This window comes from Solanum lycopersicum, chromosome 6 (genome assembly GCF_036512215.1).
Source record: "Solanum lycopersicum chromosome 6, SLM_r2.1".
Taxonomy (NCBI): Eukaryota; Viridiplantae; Streptophyta; class Magnoliopsida; order Solanales; family Solanaceae; genus Solanum; species Solanum lycopersicum.
In genome coordinates this window covers 34,839,767-34,858,506 of record NC_090805.1, presented here as the reverse complement: position 1 = coordinate 34,858,506, position 18,740 = coordinate 34,839,767, and the positions used below count along the sequence as shown (strand labels likewise).

Genomic DNA, 18,740 nt, shown 5'->3' with positions numbered 1-18,740 from the left:
TATTTGTCTCTGATGTATAATTTTTCAACTCCATTCCAGGTATGTAATAGGAATAACCAATTTTTGATTTAGCAATGCTTAGAGTTTTTGGCGTTGCTTTTTCCACACTCAACACATACGATTGCACTCATTGTTGCATCGAAGTTTTGTATTTCCTCATCACTTTTATCCGGCATATCAATGCATAAAGGATACATACCGAATCTCACCTCATGTTTCTTAATTTCTATGTACAATTTCACCCCATATCATTCTGAATACACAATGAAGACGAAATACGATTCACGAACGAAATAAGATACACAATATATCGCTTGTATCTAACACCACATTTTCATAATTTAGAATATTCTTAAAAAATTAAAATATACATTACGAATTTTCATAGAATTGTGTTCCAAATTTTTTTTGAATCAAACTTCTATTGTTTGTTCGAAGAACATGGAGAAAGTTTTACAATTTGAAATATGAATTGAAATTTAAATTTTCTAATTCAGTTAGAGTTTTACGAACGACTGATTGATTGAAGAAAAAACGTACGTGTGATATGTGAACATTAATTATAATTTTTATTTTTAATTTCTTATTTAATGCATTAAACTGATAATTAATAACTTATTTATTAATATATTCCGTGCAATATTATGTATCCAAAAGACAAAAAAAAAAAAAAGTTACAAAAATAAAAGCATATAAGAACCCATAGTTATGAGTCCAGCTAACCATTTCCCGCCATGTCGTCTCTTTCTCTCATCCTCAAACCTCTATCCATTCCTACATTTATTTCCGATAACCCAAACATCAAAACCTTCATATTCCAACGTAACATTCCACCGCCCTGTAAATCTCACTGCCATACCGAAAGGGGCCATCAATTCGATGTCGGCGACACCTTCTTCCGCAGTGAAAGCGCCACCGCCCGTGACCTCGGTGTTCTCTCCGCCGCCCTCTACCGGAATACCACTGGAAGTCTCCGGGTTCTCGACGCCATGTGCGGATGTGGAATTCGTTCTCTTCGATACTTAGCTGAGGCTGAGGCCGATTTCGTGGTGGCGAATGATGCAAATGAAAATACCAGGGATATTATTTTGGGAAATTTGTCTCGGGTCGCAAGTGGTTCTGAAGAAGGAAAAAGATGGGAGGTTAATCATTTGCCTGCCACTAGGTTACTGGCTGAGTGTTACTTGCGAAAAGATTATTTTGACCTTATTGATGTGGATTCTTTCGGTAGCGGTTCCAGTTACTTGCGAGTTGCCTTGGATGCTGTGAAATTGGGTGGCTTGCTATACATTACCTCCACCGATGGGCTTTCTTCTGGTGGTCATAGGCCTCAACAGTTGAGTTCTGCTTAAACTTATTGTTCCTTTGTTATTTTTATTTCTTTAATTTGCGTTTTCCCTCTTGAAACTCCGAAAAATGTCCATGTCAAATGTTTATTCGGGTTCAGAAGGGAGAAGTTCGCACCTATGATTGATTGATAAATCTTCATCACACCTGGTTTGATTACTCAGATGCGACTTAGGTAGAACTGCATAGTAAATGTTCAGGAAACTAATTTAAAACTATTCATAATTAGGCACTGGTATGACAGAAGTTTTTTGCAGAGGATATTTTCATTGGTAAGGATTTCTTTTGTGTTTGATAAAATCAGCTTGACTCATACTTATCATGTAGAAAATCAGAGACTAGGAATGGGAAAATTTTTCTTGCTTTCTATGCATTCAGCTGTAATGTATGTATGCAGAATACCTAAAGAGAAGAAAACAAAAGTATTCCTATACGTGTATGGAATCTGATCAGCTATCGCTACAATCCAATTTTGGACAGCTATGTATTTACTATTTTGTACAGAATTTGAATAAATCTGTCAAGGGAAATTTGGATTATTTGTTGCCTCATTTCTGTTTCTACTTGGCCCTTTCCTGTTTGTCCAAATCAGCTCTTCTAAATGAGCTTGGATGGTCAGGATTAAAATTTATATTGCTTGATCCAAAGGTTGTGAAACTTTCATCTCTTGAGCCACTTGAAGTGTCTAGACTATCTGCGAATTGAACAACTAATTGTGAAGCTCCATTGCAGCAAGAGTTTGATCAGTTATCTCTTCTTCGATGGTTGTTTGTTGACCTGTATCAACTTTGTCAATTTCGATTCCAACATCCCCCTTCAAGTTGGAGGGAAGTGAAACAAGACCCAACTTGCCGAGAATTGAATGATGAGATGGTCCCGATAAAGGTTTAGTGACAAGTCTGCAAGCTGAGAGGAAGAGGGGACGAGTTGAAGAGAAATCAAACCGTAAAGGAATTGTTGCCTAATAAAATGACAATCAATTTTTATATATTTGGTTCGTTCATGAAAAACAGGATTGCGAGCAATATGGATCGAGGCTAGGCTATCAGAATGAAGTGGAATCAGAACTAAAGGAGTGGCTCCAAGATCCGTGAGTTATAGAGTGAGCCAAGTGATCTCTGAAACAACTATAGACTTATACTCTGCCTCAACAGAGGATAAAGAAACAGATGCCTGCTTCCTTGATTTCCATGAGATTAGGGATCCTCCTAAGCTGATAAAGAATCCGCTGATTGATCTACGAGTGTTGGGGGCAAGAACCCCAATCTGCATCTCAAAAAGCAAGTAATTTGAATGAAGGATCAGGAGATAGGAAAATTCCTTGGCTTGGATTTGACCTGAGATATCGGAGTACTCTTAATGCAGCTGTAAAATGAGGTCCTCTTGGTTGTTGCATGTATTGACTTAGATGATGAACAGCAAAAGAGAGATCTGGCCTAGTGTGGATGAGATAAATTCAATTTTCCAAGGAGTCTCTGATAGGAAGTTGGATCAGTCAACAAACCACAAGTGAAGAAATCCAACTTCGAAGATGGATCGAGTGGAGAAGAGACTAGGGTAAATGATCACAATTGAACTCATTTAAAACCTCCAGAGTAAACTTTCCTTGACTTACTATTATTCCTGTTGGCTCCCGGAGGATTTCAAGTCCTAGAAAATAGTGTAAATTCCCAAATCTTTAAGCTTAAATTCTGAATGCAAGAACTTTTTAGCTGCACTAGTTCTGCTTCATTGTTTCCTGTTAGAATAATATCATCTACATAGACAGCTAGAATGGAGATATTAGTTCTTGATTTCTTGAAGAAAAGTGAGTAGTCATTGAGTGATGAGCAAAAACCTTTGAAATTTAAAGCTTCTGCGAATTTTGAGTACCATTGCCTTGATGTTTGTCTAAGTGCATATAAAGACTTCTTGAGTTTGCAAACATGTTGGGAACTAGGTGATTGCATTCCTATTGGAAACTTAATGAAATCTTCCTCATCAATTTTTCCATGTAAAAATGCATTAATGACATCTAGTTGTGAAATATTCCTTCCTTGCTTCACTGCTATAGTCAATAAGCACCTAATAGTTGTCATTTTGACAACCGGTGAATAAGTCTCACTAAAATCAGTACCTTCCTTCTGAATATCTTTCTAATCACCAATCTTGCTTTTAGCCTCTCCATACTTCCATCAAAATTATGCTTGATTTTGTAAACCCATTTGCATGGAAATGCTTTCCTTCCTTAATTCCATGACTTCCCAAGATTGATTCTCAAGGAGTGCTCTAATTTCATCTTCCATAGCTAATTTCCATCCCGGATGTAAAGCTGTCTGGGCATAAGAAGTTGGTTCTGTTATGTTTGAAATAGAGTTCAAGACTTGTTGATTTGTTGTGGATAGGCTAGCAAAAGAACAGCTTTTAGGGATAATAGGCCGACTGAAACAAGTATTGGTTAGATCTGTCAAAAGAACTGCATTGCAGACATACTCTTCTAAGTAGGTTGGTTCTAGTGTATTCTGTCTGACTTTCTTTGCGTGACTATGGAAGATGAAATATCTTGCGTCTCATGCAAGGTCACAGAGTCAACTCCTTCTGAGTTCCCTGTATCAACGTGTTGTGATTCAAATTCTGTTTCCAAATGTGATGTATTAGGCACCTCATTCATACTTTCACGTTCACGATTTTGAGGGTAAAAAGGATCTGATTCAATGTTCGGCAGAAAGTCAGTTTGTGAGATAGAATGTTCGGTGGTAAATATACGAGTTGGGAATGAGGTTTGTGAACTTGAGATGGTGGGAAAGGGTAAATATTTTCATGAAACTTGACATTACTGGAAACTATTATCTTTCTAGTATCTGAAACAAGCAATATATATCCCTTTTTTCCATGAGGATAGCCTATGAAGACACATGGAATGGCTCTGGGCTCAACTTTCCCCCTATTGTGCCCCACACCACAGTACTAGCATAGCATAGACAAACTAAAGCTCCTAAGATACGAGTAATTAGGAGGACTTCCAAATAGAACCTCATAGAGAGTTTTGTTTTTAAGGACTTTAGAGGGATATCGATTTATAAGGTATGTAGCAGTTTAGACACACTCTCCCCAATATGAAATAGGCAATTTAGATTGATGAAGTAGTGCCCTCGATACATCGAGAAGATGCTTGTGTTTTCTCTCCACAACACCATTTTGTTCTTGAGTATGAAGACAAATGGTTTGATGAGAAATACCTTGTGAAGCAAAAAATTCAGCTGACAGGTTGCTTCCACCCAATTCCAATGCATTGTCGGACCTGATTATCTAAACTTTGACGTTGAATTGTCTTTCAACCAACACCGGAAAATACTTTAAGACAGTGAAAACGTTACTTTTTGTTTTGTTTTAGAAGATGAGTCCAAGTTGCTCTACGATAGTCATCCACTATAGTTAAAAATATTTGTATCCATCATGAGAAAAAGTTTTGTACGCCCCCCAAGAGTCAATATGGATTAGTTTAAAGATCTTCTTAGAACTGATATTACTAGATTGAAAAGGTAACTTGGATTGTCTTGCTAAGGTATATATATTGCAATTAGAATTAAAATAAAGAGGAGAATCAAGAACTGAACAAATATTCTTCATTAATGAAATGACATATGCCCCAATCTAAGGCGACACAGCCTTACATCAGAAGCATTCTTTACGGGAACTGAAAAAGTGCTTGAAACAGAAAGACATCTAGATTTTTCTTGATTGCACAAATTAACTGATGTGCAGACGGAACTCTTAAGGTACTGGAAACTTGACTCTAGGAGATATAGCCCTGCTCTTGCTTTACCAAATGCTAGAGGCCTCTTTATTGAATGGCCCTGCAGAAAACAACCAAAAGAGGAAAAAATGAGTAAGCAACTTAACCATTTACACGACTTGTAGACTGAAATGAGGTTATATTTGAAACATGGATGATGGAACAAATAAGAAATCTTTCAAATGAGTTTAGTATGTAAAGGGACACTTCCAACTTGAGTAACCTTGACCCTATGAGAATTAGGAAGATCAACAAATACACGAGTCTTAAGAGTATTGAGTTCTAAGAAGATCTTTGTATCAAAACACATATGTTGAATAGCACCTGAATCCAATATCCAGGTTCTTTGATTTAAATTAATAACTTTATGAGGTATTTTATTGAAAACCTTACCAGCACAAGTCACTGCATTGGCTGAAGCATCACCAGTTGAACCTTCTGATTGATTCACCCTCACATTCTGAAGCATATGAATCAGTTGTGAATATTGATCCTGGGTGAAATGTTGTCCCCGTCCTTCTCCATTAAAATGTGCTCCATTTTGTCCTTGTGTTCTTTCTATGTAAGCAACATTGCTCTTCACACTTCCCTGGAACCTCTTTGTCTTAGTAAACTTGAAAACACTTGGAAAACCTATTATCTTATAGCATTTATCCACATAATGCCCAGGTTTCTTACAGTGAGAATAAATAATGGTGGTTTTTTTTCCTTTGGAGTTTGGACTCATAATATCCAGATCTTTGACCAAGAGTGTTCTGATTTGTGGCCAAGAAAGAAGCAGAGTTTCCTGGATAGTGTGTGCTCATATACACCTCCCTTTTTTTTTCATCTTGCATTAGGAGCGAGTATGCATGATTCACAGAGGGTAAAGGTGAGAGCATCAATATGTTACTCTTTCCAGCAGCATAGACATCATTCAAACCCATAAGAAATTGGATCAATCTCTCGTCTTGAATAAACTTGGCCATTTTTCGTTTTCCACCATATTGGCAGTCACATAAGCAATTGATAGAACTGTTCAAAGCATCAAGCTCATCCAGAGACTTTTGATCTTTGTGAAATAGCCAGCAATATCATTTGGACCCTGCACCAAGTCACTCAACTCCTTTTGCAGGTGATAGATTTGTGTTTCATTGGACTGGCCAAATTTGTCCTCAAGTTCTTTCCATAGATCCTTGGTTGTCTTGGAGTAGATAACACTGTCAGCTATCTCTTTTGAAAGAGAGTTGAGCATCCATGACAGGACCATGTCATTGCGTCTGTTCCATAGCTTGAAATCTGGTGATATCGAAGTTGGTTCTTTGTGAGTACCATCAATGAACCCAACCTTATTCTTAGCTGAAAGAGCTATCAAGATTGATCTCCTCCATCCACCATAACCTTTCCCATTAAAGGGTGAGTTAACAAGATTCATTCCTGGAGAATCTGAAGCATGAAGATAGAAAGGATGAGTGTGATCAGTTTAGAGTTCCAGTGCCTGTAGAGCTACCAGAAGTGGGATCTGTTGTTGTCACCATTGTTGAACTGAGAGATGGAGAGTAGGGATGAAGAAAAGGGAAGAAGAGGCAACAATGAGATGACATTCTCAAGGTTGCTCTGATACCATGTAGAAAATCAGAGACTAAGAATGGGAAAAATTTTCTTGCTTTCTATTCATTCAACTGTAATGTATATATAGAGAATACCTAAAGAGAAGAAAACAAAAGTATTCCCGTACGTGTATGGAATCTGATTGGCTATCACTACAATCCAATTTTGGACAGCTATGTATGTACTATTTTGTACAGAATTTGAATAAGGCATAATACATAAATATGCCCTTTAACTTGGGTTCAAATCATATTTATGCCCTTCAACTTTGGGTGTGCATAAGTAGACACTTAAACTTGTATAAAGTTGAACAAATAGACACACATGTCTTACATGTCATTTGTGGTGTCCTACGTGTACTTTGTCATTTAGGACTCATGTGTTTATTTATTTAAAAGTTGGATAGTGAAAGTCTGTTTGTGAATTATGAAAGTTGGAGGTCAAAGTTAAAATTTAAAGCCAAGTTTAGGGTCCAATATATGTATTATACCTTTGAATAAATCTGTCAAGGGAAATTTGGATTATTTTTTGCCTCATTTCTGCTTCCACTTGTCCCTTTCCTGTTTGTCCAAATCAGCTCTTCTAAATGAGTTTGGATGGTTAGGATTAAAATTTATATTGCTTGATCCAAAGGTTGTGAAACTTTCATCTCTTGAGCCACTTGAAGTGTAGACTATCTGAGAATCGAACAACTGATTGTGTTTGTCTCTGATTTTCCTTTGATTGTGAAGCTTCATTGCAGCAAGAGCTTGATCAGTCTGATGACCTGTATCAACTTTGTCAATTTCAATTCCAACATATCAAATTTTAGAAACAAAAGGGAGAACTGTTTTAGGCTCAGTATGGAGTTACTTGTGGACTATAGTGCAATAGCTATTTCCAAGTAGTTGTTTAAATTTACTGACTCCTGTCTTTGTGCTGGGATGATCATAAAACTCATTCTTTCTTTGTAGGTCCTTAGCTGCCTATGGAGCATATGTTCGGCCTTTGCCGTACTCAAATGAGATAGGTCTCCGGATGCTTATAGGTGGAGCTGTTAGAGAGGCTTCAGTTCTTGGTTATCATGTTGTTCCACTTTTCTCATACTACTCATATCATGGGCCTGTGTTTAGAGTGTTGCTACAAGTCAAGCGTGGAAAGTCTCTGTCTAGCAGGTCGGTTGTGGACTTTAACGGAGTTATTTCATTAGTACTTGGTGATGATGCCTTAGCTTCTCATGACAGGTATTATGGTTTTATCAGCTATTGCAACCGATGTGGGAACACTCGAGCATTTTCCTGGAATGAACTTGGTGAGATCAGCTGCCCTTGTAGTACAAATGTATGCTTTCGTACCTCATAGGATATTGATTTTGGTATTTTGCATCAAGAACTATTTAGGGCGTACTTATCCATCATCAAATTATTTGACATTGACATGTGCAATGCCACTAACTTCCATTCCTAACCCCTTTTTTTAATTGTCATAATATCTTGCATAAGATTTTACTCCGATCATGTCAGTAAATGTATAGTAGCCTGGGGGGATCCATGTGGAGGGTTGTGGGTTCACATGCACCCATGCTCTCGTCGTTAGATTATTTATAACAATGCTACATCTCTTCAAAATGATTTAAGAATATATATGTGCACACAAGCTCAAAGACCTATGGTGCAATGGTTATTTGGTGCACCTCTACAAGTGAGATCAAGAGTTCGAATCCCATGTCCTACTTGTTTTTTCTGCATGGGGATGGGCATGTCTGGTGTCCCTCTTGTTTTTAATTAACTGCTTTTTCTCTTCTTCTTTTTTTTGTCTGGTTTATTCCTTCTACACGTCTGACACATTGAAATCCTCATTTACCTTTTGTTAGTGTAGTCTTCTTAAAATTAAATCAAATGTCAATATTAAAACTAGTAGCAACAGAGGATGATGCATATAGTCAATAGGTTTAACTGATCCCAACCTTTTTTATTATGGAGTACAGATATATTGTGGAAAGTTACTAAAATGAGTGGTTCAACAGTAAGAACCACAAGGTTGGAACTAACCAGATATAAATCCTTGGATTCGCCCCTGATAGTAACCCTATAAATGAGTGGAATTGTGTGTGCACATAGTCAAACAAAATTATCATCAGGCTCACGCCTAAGCGTGTCACTTCTTTTCAGGTTAAGCGTTCAATTGTAGTTTCAGGACCCCTCTGGACTGGGCCTCTTCACAGTGCTCCCCATTTAACAGAAATGATGAGTTTGGCTGATCAGTGGGGATGGTTTGGTGATGAAGAAGGAAAAAACCTAGAAAAGCTATTGAAACAGATGATTGACGAGAGTGACCCCAAACTGCCAGTTGGATACCTCAATGCAGATGAGGTTTTACTAAACAATTTTTCTTTACTATTATTTCTTATTATCAGAATAATTTACTTAAAATGTTTGGGACCATCAGCAATTTCCATTTTTTTGCATTATTTTAGTTAATGATTGTTTTTACCCTATTCTGAACTTCAATTTATGTTTTATCACTTGCAGATAGCAAGTCGGGCTAAACTTAACTTGCCTCCCCTTAGTGTGATAATGAACAGCCTGCACGAGGTATGTCATTAGTGTAGGTATTACATGGAGAGTTTAGTGTTCTTTCTCTTTAATCAAAAGTTACTTTTCCATATTGAGCGTAAATATAACGGTTTCATTTATTCCGCAACAGTTAGGTCCCTTTTTTACAATATTTAAGATTTGTAGAAAGATAGTCTGACGCGCTTGACCTTGTAAACTGTAATTGGTGTTGGCCACTACAAAATGTAAAAGAAATATGAAAGAGTCGTTTAGGTAGGTATTGAAATATTTGACCAGTGTCTCTATGGCCTTCTTCAGCTAAAAGACCCCTTAGAGTTTGATTTAGAGCAGAACACTTTACTAGTCCAAAACAAATTGAACAAAACAGTGGTCGCAGCGAGCAACTCGCCCGCTGACAGAAACACAATCTACTTCCTAAATACCTTTAGTAGAATATAAAAATAGTTACTACCTTTGTTTCAATGAGCTTGTCTTACTTTCTAGTCGGTTTAAAAAAGAATTACTTTTTTTTTTGGACAACTCTTTAATTCTTACATTCAGCATGGCATGTTTAAGACCACAAGATTAAAAGACATTTTGGTACATTCTATTATCTTTAAAATAGGACTAATAGATTCAAAAATATCTTTTACTTTCTTAAACCCAAACTCCGTGTCAAGTGAAAACTACACAAACAAAGTGACATGAGGATTAAGTAGTAAATATTGAATTTATTAACTTTGATGCATATGAAAGCTTCTTCAAATGATTCAGCGTTTGGTGTTTTTTTTTTTTTTGGCCAAAAACAAATCCAAAACCGGATTCTCCTGAAGCTAAATATCAAAGCTGCTTGTTTCTGAACCCTTACACCACCACATGTTATTCCTCTCTATCCAGATACACCAATAAATAGTTGCTGGGATCATTTTCCAGATCGTTTTATGGCCTAATCAACTCTCCAATAAAACCAGCACTCATACTTTCCTTCTTTATTTGTACATACATTTTGATATTAGACTAAAATTTGTTGATGGAAATGAAATTCATTGAATGAACGTATTAACATGTTAGGCCAGACAACAACATGTAAAGCTAGGAAAGAAAACTTTGAATAGTTTTGAAGTTTAACCAGCCTTAGATGAGCATAATGATGTTTTCCTACCAAATATTAGGGAAAATGCTTGTTTATGAAAGTATTTAATACCAAGTTTATAGTTTCATGGAACTTAAAGGGCGTATTTGGTGTTTTCTTGAAAAATAAGTGGGTGTCTTACTTATTTTCTAGTGTTTGGTAAATAAGCAAAAAAATATAGTCCCAAGAGCATTTATATGTAATCCAGTAAAACACTATGGACGGAGGGGGAGGGGGGGGGGGGGCGCTCAAGTGTGGTGGGATGAGACAATAGACTTGGAATGCCACTTATGGAACTTGTTTTCTCTACTTCCATTATGGAATTCGTTTTCCTCATTTGTTAAAGAACTTGTTTTCCTAGAGAAAATATTATCCAAAACATTTTGACCGACCAAACATGGGAAAGTTGGAAGACATTTTCCAGAAGATGTTTTCTCCATACCAAGCTCATCTCCTATACATTAGACTAGATGTTTTGGACTTCAGGTAGCAATTTGTTTTTTTATGGAGTAACCTATAATCCCTGTTAATAGTACCGCTACTGTTTTGGACATCGTTAGTTCCCTGGTCTCAAGTACATTTCGCTCATGTATTGGTAGCTAGCTACCACATCTCATTTGTACTTGTTGCATTTGGTTGATGCCTTGTAAATGAAATTATTTTACTACATTTATAAAAAAAAAAAAAAAGGCAAAATAACTTTTGTATTTATATGCAATTTTCAATAATTTTAATTCGTGGAGCATTATAGAACCCATGGACTATTTGTGATCGGGGTTTGATTATCTTAATATGATGTAGGTTGATTACAATCTTGAATTGACATATGTTTACTTGAGTAAGTACCTCCAAGAGTATATAGTGTTTGCTGCGACTTGCTTTGAGATTCTACAGATCTTTTCAATTAGTTATGAACCTTTTCAATAAATTCAAATAAATAAAATACGAGAACATTAAATTGAACTGTTTTGAATTTGAATTCCTAATGCACAGCTGACATTTAAAGCTTAGTCATGAAGTATTTGAAGTACAAGAAATATTTGTTTTTAAAAGTTCTCCTCTTAATAATAAACTCAACTATAATTTGTGGCACCACTTTAGTGCTCACTTCAGAAAAATTACACCCTTTATAATAAGTGTATTTTTTGAAAATGGTAACATCATATACAAATCAACTTATCAACCACAATATATTTGTTGTATCTCAATATGCTAAATCATATTTAATATAATTCTGTGAAATGCTTATTCATACAAAAATGTTAGTCAATTTTAAATAACCTGAACATAAAAAAGTTAATGTTCAATAACATATGACTACTTTTTTAATTTAAACTCAACGTTTTTAAACTTTAATAGGAACTTATATTTAGAGTAAAATAGGCATCGTGTGCAATGGCCTTAACACACAATCTGTAGGAGTAAACTGCCATATAATCATTTAGGTGGGTTGAACGGGTTGTGCAGGACGTCTTTTATTCAGGCTTTGGGAGCAAAGATGTTTTTAGCTCACAAGTAAATGATGTTTTTGCATGGGTTCTCTCCCTCGGGTGATTTTATGCCAATATCGCCTGTTCTGTGCCAAGTGTATCTGTGAATAAACCTCCATTATTATTATTATGCTAATATTATCTTATTTACTGCTTTTGTTTCTGTTACTAGTTATCTTCACTATTTTTGCCGTCAGTACTTTTCTTTCTTTAATATTTTCATCTTTACACTTGCATTTCTTTCAAAACCTACTTCTGGAAAATGATTTCTCAAGTCGACGGCCTTTTAGAAAAGCCTCTCTACCCACAAAACCCTCCCCTAACCTCATTTGTGGAACTATACTGAGGATGTTGTTGGGTTTTCTTATTCATGTGCCTAAACATTGCTGATGGAGCAGTTGCATTATTGCATCAGTGAACTTTAAGCATAATCTCCTTGACATCTGCGCCCTTAGATTTATTACTTGTTACAAGCGTTAGACATAAGATTAACATCATCAAGGGTTTTATTGCAGGGAGGTTATGCTGTTAGCAGATCCCATATTGCCCCAAATGCGATTAAAACAGACTGCCCCATGGTTGTATGTGTGAAGATTGTGAAGCATCTCCAACAGGCTGCTGAAATGAGCTCGTGCCATTAAAGTTCGTTCGATGAAGGGGAGTCATTACTGTTGCAAAAGGCTTGAAAAAATCAGTGATTCCACGTTGTGCATGCACCTGCTTCCACGGGAGCAATTCAGAAATTTGGAGGTTGCTGATCCACCCCTAGTTTTGGTTTAACTAGGCAGAGTTATGCTAAGTTTAGCGTATCATGTTTTTGACCCCAGCTTGGGTGTATAAAGAAATATGTAACACTTGGGTGAAAGTTGAGAACGTATTTAGCTCTTGTTGGAGAAAAAAAAGTGTGTGAAATGAATATGGACGATTTACATAGCCAATGCAACTACATTGAGATTAAGGTGTTTGTTGCTCATGTAGTTTTGTAAAGTAGATCCATTTAGAATCAGCTGCAATTAACATCATTACATCAGGATCAATTAGGTCAGCTATGTAGTAACATTACCACCTTGGAACTAAGGTTGCAATAGTATGGAGCGCGGTGATAGTAGTATACAGGCTTATTCTGAATATCGACACAGGAGAGACGCAGATGTTCAGTAAAATCAGCTACGAACTTCAACCTGTTACTATATTTGCATGAACTGGATGTCCAAGAAACTGAGTCACAACTCACGAGATAAAAAGTAGTTTTATTTGGGATCCATACATCGATTACATCAACCAGCAACTAAAACTTGAGAAAAATAGGTTGCTCGTGTCACTCAGCTATTATTTCACATCATAAGCTTTTACAAACATGGTCCCTGTTCAGGGGCACTCATTTTCGTAAACATCATTGGCATATTTCCAGTTGATAACTTTCCATATATTCTTCAGGTAATCTGGTCTTACATTTTTGTACTGCATTACAAAAAAGCAAAGCGAATCAGTCAAGTTCAATAATAATTCTAATATTTGGATGAAAACTACCAACTTAATAAAAATGGCTTTTGAAAACATCTCTGTCCATAAACTATGACAAAAGACAAGAAGCTCTTCAAAAAATTCATGCATAGAAGCTCATTCACCCTTATTATTAAACCTTTTTTTCAGTTCTGTGCAACATACAAAGGTCAAAAGCATATAGTTAACTCCACCAACAAGTAAAGAGAAAATCTTGGCTTGCAAGAAGTAGCAACGTCAATCATGCTTTGGAAAAAAAACATTGGTAGTATCACGAATATTATCACAACATTGTAGACACATGATATTTGGGTACTAAAGACTGAAACAGAATAATCAAATCACCTGCAAGTAGTATGCGTGTTCCCAAACGTCTATACCCAGAAGAGGTACCAAATTTGCTCCTTTAGAAACCAAAGGGTCCTGCAAGAACAAAATAATCCCAAAAATGAGCCCTATCATAATTCATAAGACAACCTGACAAGCAACTATTGCGAAAGCATATGCCAACATTCTTATACATTCCTCTGTATAAAAAGGATTGTCAAAAAAGATAAAAAATAAGACCCATCTACAGTTAAAGCCGGACAGTATGATGTAGACTGCAGAATACTGACAGACCAAGGAGGTCGGGAAATGCAAATAATCCTAAAGGACCGGTTAGAGAAGTTCATTAACCAAAGAGGAAAACTCAGAGTCTCAGACCGAGCAAAGACAGCATCAATTAACATAAAAAATACATCTATCAATTATGGCAGCTAATAATAAATGGAAGTCAGATTATTTAGTCTACAGCTCTAAGACTTGTAAGCAATCAAGAATTTAGCAGTTTTATGTATTTTGTTTTCACACTTTCTTGGGTAATATTAACCTCTAAGTCAAGGCAACAAAGTGGAGGCATCAGCTTCACTTGTTGAAGATGATGCTCAGCTATCTATTAATTTAGGATAAACAGAACATGCATCAATCACCTGATTTGCAGTGGTTTCAACCACCAGGCGCTTAAGCTCTTTGTCCACACCAAGCCACTGCAAACATATATTCAAGCTCAATAAATAAATAAAAGGTACAATCCAAAGCTTGATTTGCAGCAACATAAGCTGACCAACAAAACCCCAAGAAAAGGAAGCGAGACCTACCACCCAGCCAGAGCCCTGTAAAGCAGCACCTTCTGCGTTCATCTTTTTTACTAAAGCTTCCAGTGAACCAAAGTTAGTGTCAATAGCCCAGCCAAGAGAACCCTTTGGAGGCTCCCCACCACCTTCCTGCAATATGATTAAGCAGTTATGTTATTCCCCCTCAAAGCAGAACAATCAAGTAATGAGGGAGTAAGCTTACGCTGACAGGGGCAAGGTTATTCCAGAAAATTGAGTGATTAATATGACCTGTGTGAAAAGTTGAAAAAATAAAATCGTCAACTTGGATATAAGAAAGACTACTCATGAAATCAACACAAACAATTCGTTGACAACTGGTTGTTTGGCCACATCAATGGATTTCAGGCATGGATGCAAATCAAGTGCAACTTGTTAAAGAAATGAACCTTGGGCCTAATTCACTCCAAAAACTAGCTCTGGAGGTAAGAATTGCCCAAGTCATATAGTCCCCCATCCCCTAGCCAATGTGGGAGACTCAACACAAGTTGCAAGAGGAAGTGCAGAACCAACATACTTCTGGGATGATAATCAGCATATTAGTTTGTGACAATCTGAGGTTTATCTTTTGGACCACCAAAGTTGTAACTAATTACTGTATATCTACGGATTTCTCATTATCCAGAAAAGCAAAAAGACCATTTCAGCAGTCAACTGACATCATTACCACAACCAGAATTTGTATTTAGAAAAATATCAGCCATCGGCCATGATGATTCATTCAATCAGACCTCAAGAGGGTCCAAAATTGGACTCCTCCTAATTTCTTCTCATTGAACTGAGATAATTAATTCCACCGAGAGTAATACACCATCAAATTAAAGAACCACCTAGTCCGTTTTAATACTAGGAAGATCAATCTCTCAAATCCAGTTCAATTCAAATCCAATTAATCTCAAACAAATGCAATAACACAATCAATCAATCAAATTCAACAAACCATAGCAACGGACAAAGTGTAAAAAAGCGAAGTGTCTAGAACCTCCTCAAATAAATTCAAATCAATGAATTATTCAGTAAAAAACAAAAGAGAGAGAGAAATGGAGATACCTCCGCCGTTAAATTTGAGGGCACTGTGCAATTTGGCGACGGCAGGAGCATCTCCTTTGGAGATGGCATCATGGAGCTGTTCAAGGGCCTTATTGTAATTAGTGATGTAAGTCTGATGATGCTTCTGGTGGTGGAGCTGCATTATATCACCGCTAATTGCCGGCTCCAGGGCGCCATAGTCGTATGGGAGATCGGGGAGCGAAAAGGTTTGAACGCCACGAAGTTGTTGGCGGAACCCTAGCCCTGCCGCTAAGGTCCGTCTGCTCACTAAAGTCCGAAGAGCCATTTTCGATTATTTTTAATTTCTAAATGCTTCTAGTAGAGAGATGTGGTGGAAATGATTCTGCCAGCCAGGCCAGGTCGTTTAATACTTGAGGGTGGAGAAGTGGAGATAGCTTATGGAGCTCACGACACCTGTAATCTTGACTAAGAGTCTGTTTGGCTCAGTTTAAAAGCTGGTCAAACTGATTTAAAAGCTGGTATTGACGACTCTACTTGTATTGTAACGACCTGTTTAGTCGTTTTGAGCAGCAGATTTTATTCTGGAAAAACAGGCTGAGGCGACGGACCCAACGACGGACCGTCATGGGCACGACGGACCGTCGCAGGGTCTCGTTTCAAAACACTTAGAAAATCTGAAATTGGGTACTGAAAATCGACTCTCTGAACTTCGTAACGGAGTGGCAGGACGGACCGTCACAGGCCATTCACCCAAAATCAAGTTTCTGAACTATGCGCCGGACAGCAGGACGGACCGTCGCAGGCGCGACGGCCCGTCACAGTTTGCATAATCCCAGTTGGAGTCGGATTTCTGGTTAAGTTTTAAAGGGGCGTTTTGGACTATTCCTGCTATAATTATATATTTTGTGGGTTTATATTAATAACTCAAATTCTTGGGGGTTAAAAGAGGTAACCTTAAGTTAATTCGTGGGGTATTATTGCCATCTTTTATTCTTAATTATATACTAATTAGGGTAAAAGAAAGAGGGTTTGAATAAGAAAACAGAAAGAACAAGAAGGGAGAGGGAGAACCGATCGAGAGAAGAGGAAAGCACCAAGCTTTGAGGATTAACTTTCTTGATTTCAATTCTTCGGTGGAGGTAGGTTATGGTTTTCATGCTATTCGTAGTAAACTCTTAAAAGCGAATGATATGTGTTAGTAGTATTGTAAACCTTCTATATGCTTAATTGTATGCTTGCATGAATAATGTGAATATGTAATTGTGAATAAATAAGCATGATGAAGCTATTGAATCCCAAATCTTGAAAAGAAACCCTAATCTACTTTGTTAATGATGATGCCTTGGTATAAAAGAAGGCTTGATGAACGAAAGTGGTGAGATTAGGGGATCGGGTGCCATATTCCGGTACCAGGATAGAATATGGATCGGGTGTCACGTTCCGACACCAGGATAGAACATGGATCGGGTGCCACGTTCCGGTGCCAGGATAGAATGAGGATCGGAGTGTCACGTTCCGACACCAGGATAGAATATGGATCGGGTGTCACGTTCTGGTACCAGGATAGTATATGAGGATCGGAGTGTCACGTTCCGACACCAGGATAAAATATGGATCGGGTGCCACGTTCCGGTACCAGGATAGAATGAGGATCGGAGTGTCACGTTCCGACACCAGGATAGTATATTGAGGAGCGGAGTGTCACGTACCGACACGAGGGGAATGAAGATAATGAATCTTGGAATATGTTAATATATCCAATCTAATGAACTAAATTCCCAAATGAGTATGATGAGCAGGTGTGAGTCCTCATTGATGTGCTTGGTGTTGTAACCAAGGGTTATGGTAACTGTAAATGCTGCATGCTAAGGATATTAGTTGATTTTATGATATTGCTTAATACATACTGTTTTCTATTTTGAGTTGGCCGATGATATCTACTCAGTACCCGTGTTTTGTACTGACCCCTACTTTTATTGTTTTCTTCTTGTTTATTTGTGGAGTGCAGCAAACGTGCCGTCATCTTCGACTCAACAGTAACTCAAGCCAGTCTTACTACATCGGAAATTCAGGGTGAGCTAATGTTTCTAGCTTGGACTGGATCTTCTTCTTCAAGTCTTGATGCCTTGAACTTCCGGCATGGACTAGCTTCTTATGTATTTTTAGCTTCTTAGAATACTCTTAGTTTAGTAATTTGATTATAGATGTTCTTGTGATGATGACTTCCAGATTTTGGAAATAATAATAGTTATTGATTTTATTAATGAGTTTAAGTCTTCCACATTTCTTTATGTTGATATTACATTGAAATGTTAAGGTTTAGATTGGTTGGTTCGCTCACATAGGAGGGTAAGTGTGGGTGCCAGTCGCGGCCCGGATTTGGGTCGTGACATGTATGGTTGAATACTTCACAACATGAGGTAATTTCACCTACACCCAAGTTAAGTACTTCCTCACCTACAAAAGAAGTTGGTGTAAGTAGGCTACATAATGGAAACGATCCAGATGTTCAGAGACCTTCTTAACAGCCTTGTTTATGTTATCCACATATAAAAATAATTCATCCTAGACAAAGATGAGAAAGGCATAATAGGTATATCTATATAATTATTTAATTCAAATAATTAAGGAGGTTTCCTCCAAGTCCATGACATGGGTAGAATAGATTGAAGATGAAGAATATCAAAATGAGATTAGCTCACCAATTTCGGAAAGTAATCTCAACCATAATGCACCTATTATTGTGTCTAGGAGTAGCGAAAAAATTACAATTATGGTGGATACGTCAATAGGTAGAATCAGCCCCATAAGCAAAAATTACTGAAATACATGTCGTATGTTTCTTTATTTTCCAATATCCTTCTCTATTTCGAAAAATTTTAAAGTTCCTTATTTATTAATGTATCCGAGCTAGTATTTAATGTGTTCGGCTCATATTATGTATCAGATTTATTTTATAATGTATCTGAACTACATATTATCTATCCGGTTTATGTTATAATATATCTGAGATGCTCCTTAATGTATCCAAGCTACATATTATACATCCGGTTTGTGTTACTTTTTAAGAAATTAATGTAATTACAAACTAAAGAGGGATAGATTGTAATTTCATATTAAAACTATGATATTTATGTAAGTTATACTAAAAATTTTGGTATAATGACAATCAATAGGTCTAAACAACCATTTGATGAAGGCATT

At 37.0% G+C, this 18,740-nt stretch overlaps 2 protein-coding genes across 2 annotated transcripts; one reads left to right on the top strand and one right to left on the bottom strand.

Annotated features, from left to right (window-relative positions):
• Nucleotides 1-719: 719 nt before the first annotated feature.
• On the top strand, nucleotides 720-12,826 carry LOC101256679 (tRNA (guanine(26)-N(2))-dimethyltransferase). Its single transcript, XM_004240821.5, has 6 exons — nucleotides 720-1,336; nucleotides 7,666-7,866; nucleotides 7,936-8,032; nucleotides 8,863-9,063; nucleotides 9,223-9,285; nucleotides 12,384-12,826. The coding sequence occupies exons 1-6, from the start codon at nucleotides 735-737 to the stop codon at nucleotides 12,507-12,509; spliced, it is 1,290 nt and encodes a 429-aa protein (XP_004240869.1). The 5' UTR covers nucleotides 720-734; the 3' UTR covers nucleotides 12,510-12,826.
• Nucleotides 12,827-13,040: 214 nt separating this feature from the next.
• Nucleotides 13,041-15,905, bottom strand: LOC101256386 (Mn-superoxide dismutase). The gene is made up of 6 exons (NM_001330621.1): nucleotides 15,576-15,905; nucleotides 14,710-14,756; nucleotides 14,511-14,636; nucleotides 14,343-14,399; nucleotides 13,717-13,794; nucleotides 13,041-13,329 (listed from the first exon to the last, which is right to left on the bottom strand). The coding sequence occupies exons 1-6, from the start codon at nucleotides 15,859-15,861 to the stop codon at nucleotides 13,237-13,239; spliced, it is 687 nt and encodes a 228-aa protein (NP_001317550.1). The 5' UTR covers nucleotides 15,862-15,905; the 3' UTR covers nucleotides 13,041-13,236.
• Between the last annotated feature and the right edge of the window lie 2,835 nt (nucleotides 15,906-18,740).

What these genes read in the sequence shown, in the direction of transcription:
- LOC101256679 (XM_004240821.5), top strand. Translation starts at nt 735, where the DNA reads ATGTCGTCTCTTTCTCTCATCCTCAAACCTCTATCCATTCCTACATTT. An exon ending in GGAAAGTCTCTGTCTAGCAG is followed by an intron (nt 7,867 to 7,935) that starts GTCGGTTGTGGA and finishes TTCTCATGACAG; the next exon opens with GTATTATGGTTTTATCAGCT. An exon ending in GCTGCCCTTGTAGTACAAAT is followed by an intron (nt 8,033 to 8,862) that starts GTATGCTTTCGT and finishes ACTTCTTTTCAG; the next exon opens with GTTAAGCGTTCAATTGTAGT.
- LOC101256386 (NM_001330621.1), bottom strand. Translation starts at nt 15,861, where the DNA reads ATGGCTCTTCGGACTTTAGTGAGCAGACGGACCTTAGCGGCAGGGCTA. An exon ending in CCTCAAATTTAACGGCGGAG is followed by an intron (nt 14,757 to 15,575) that starts GTATCTCCATTT and finishes CTTTTCACACAG; the next exon opens with GTCATATTAATCACTCAATT. An exon ending in ATAACCTTGCCCCTGTCAGC is followed by an intron (nt 14,637 to 14,709) that starts GTAAGCTTACTC and finishes ATCATATTGCAG; the next exon opens with GAAGGTGGTGGGGAGCCTCC.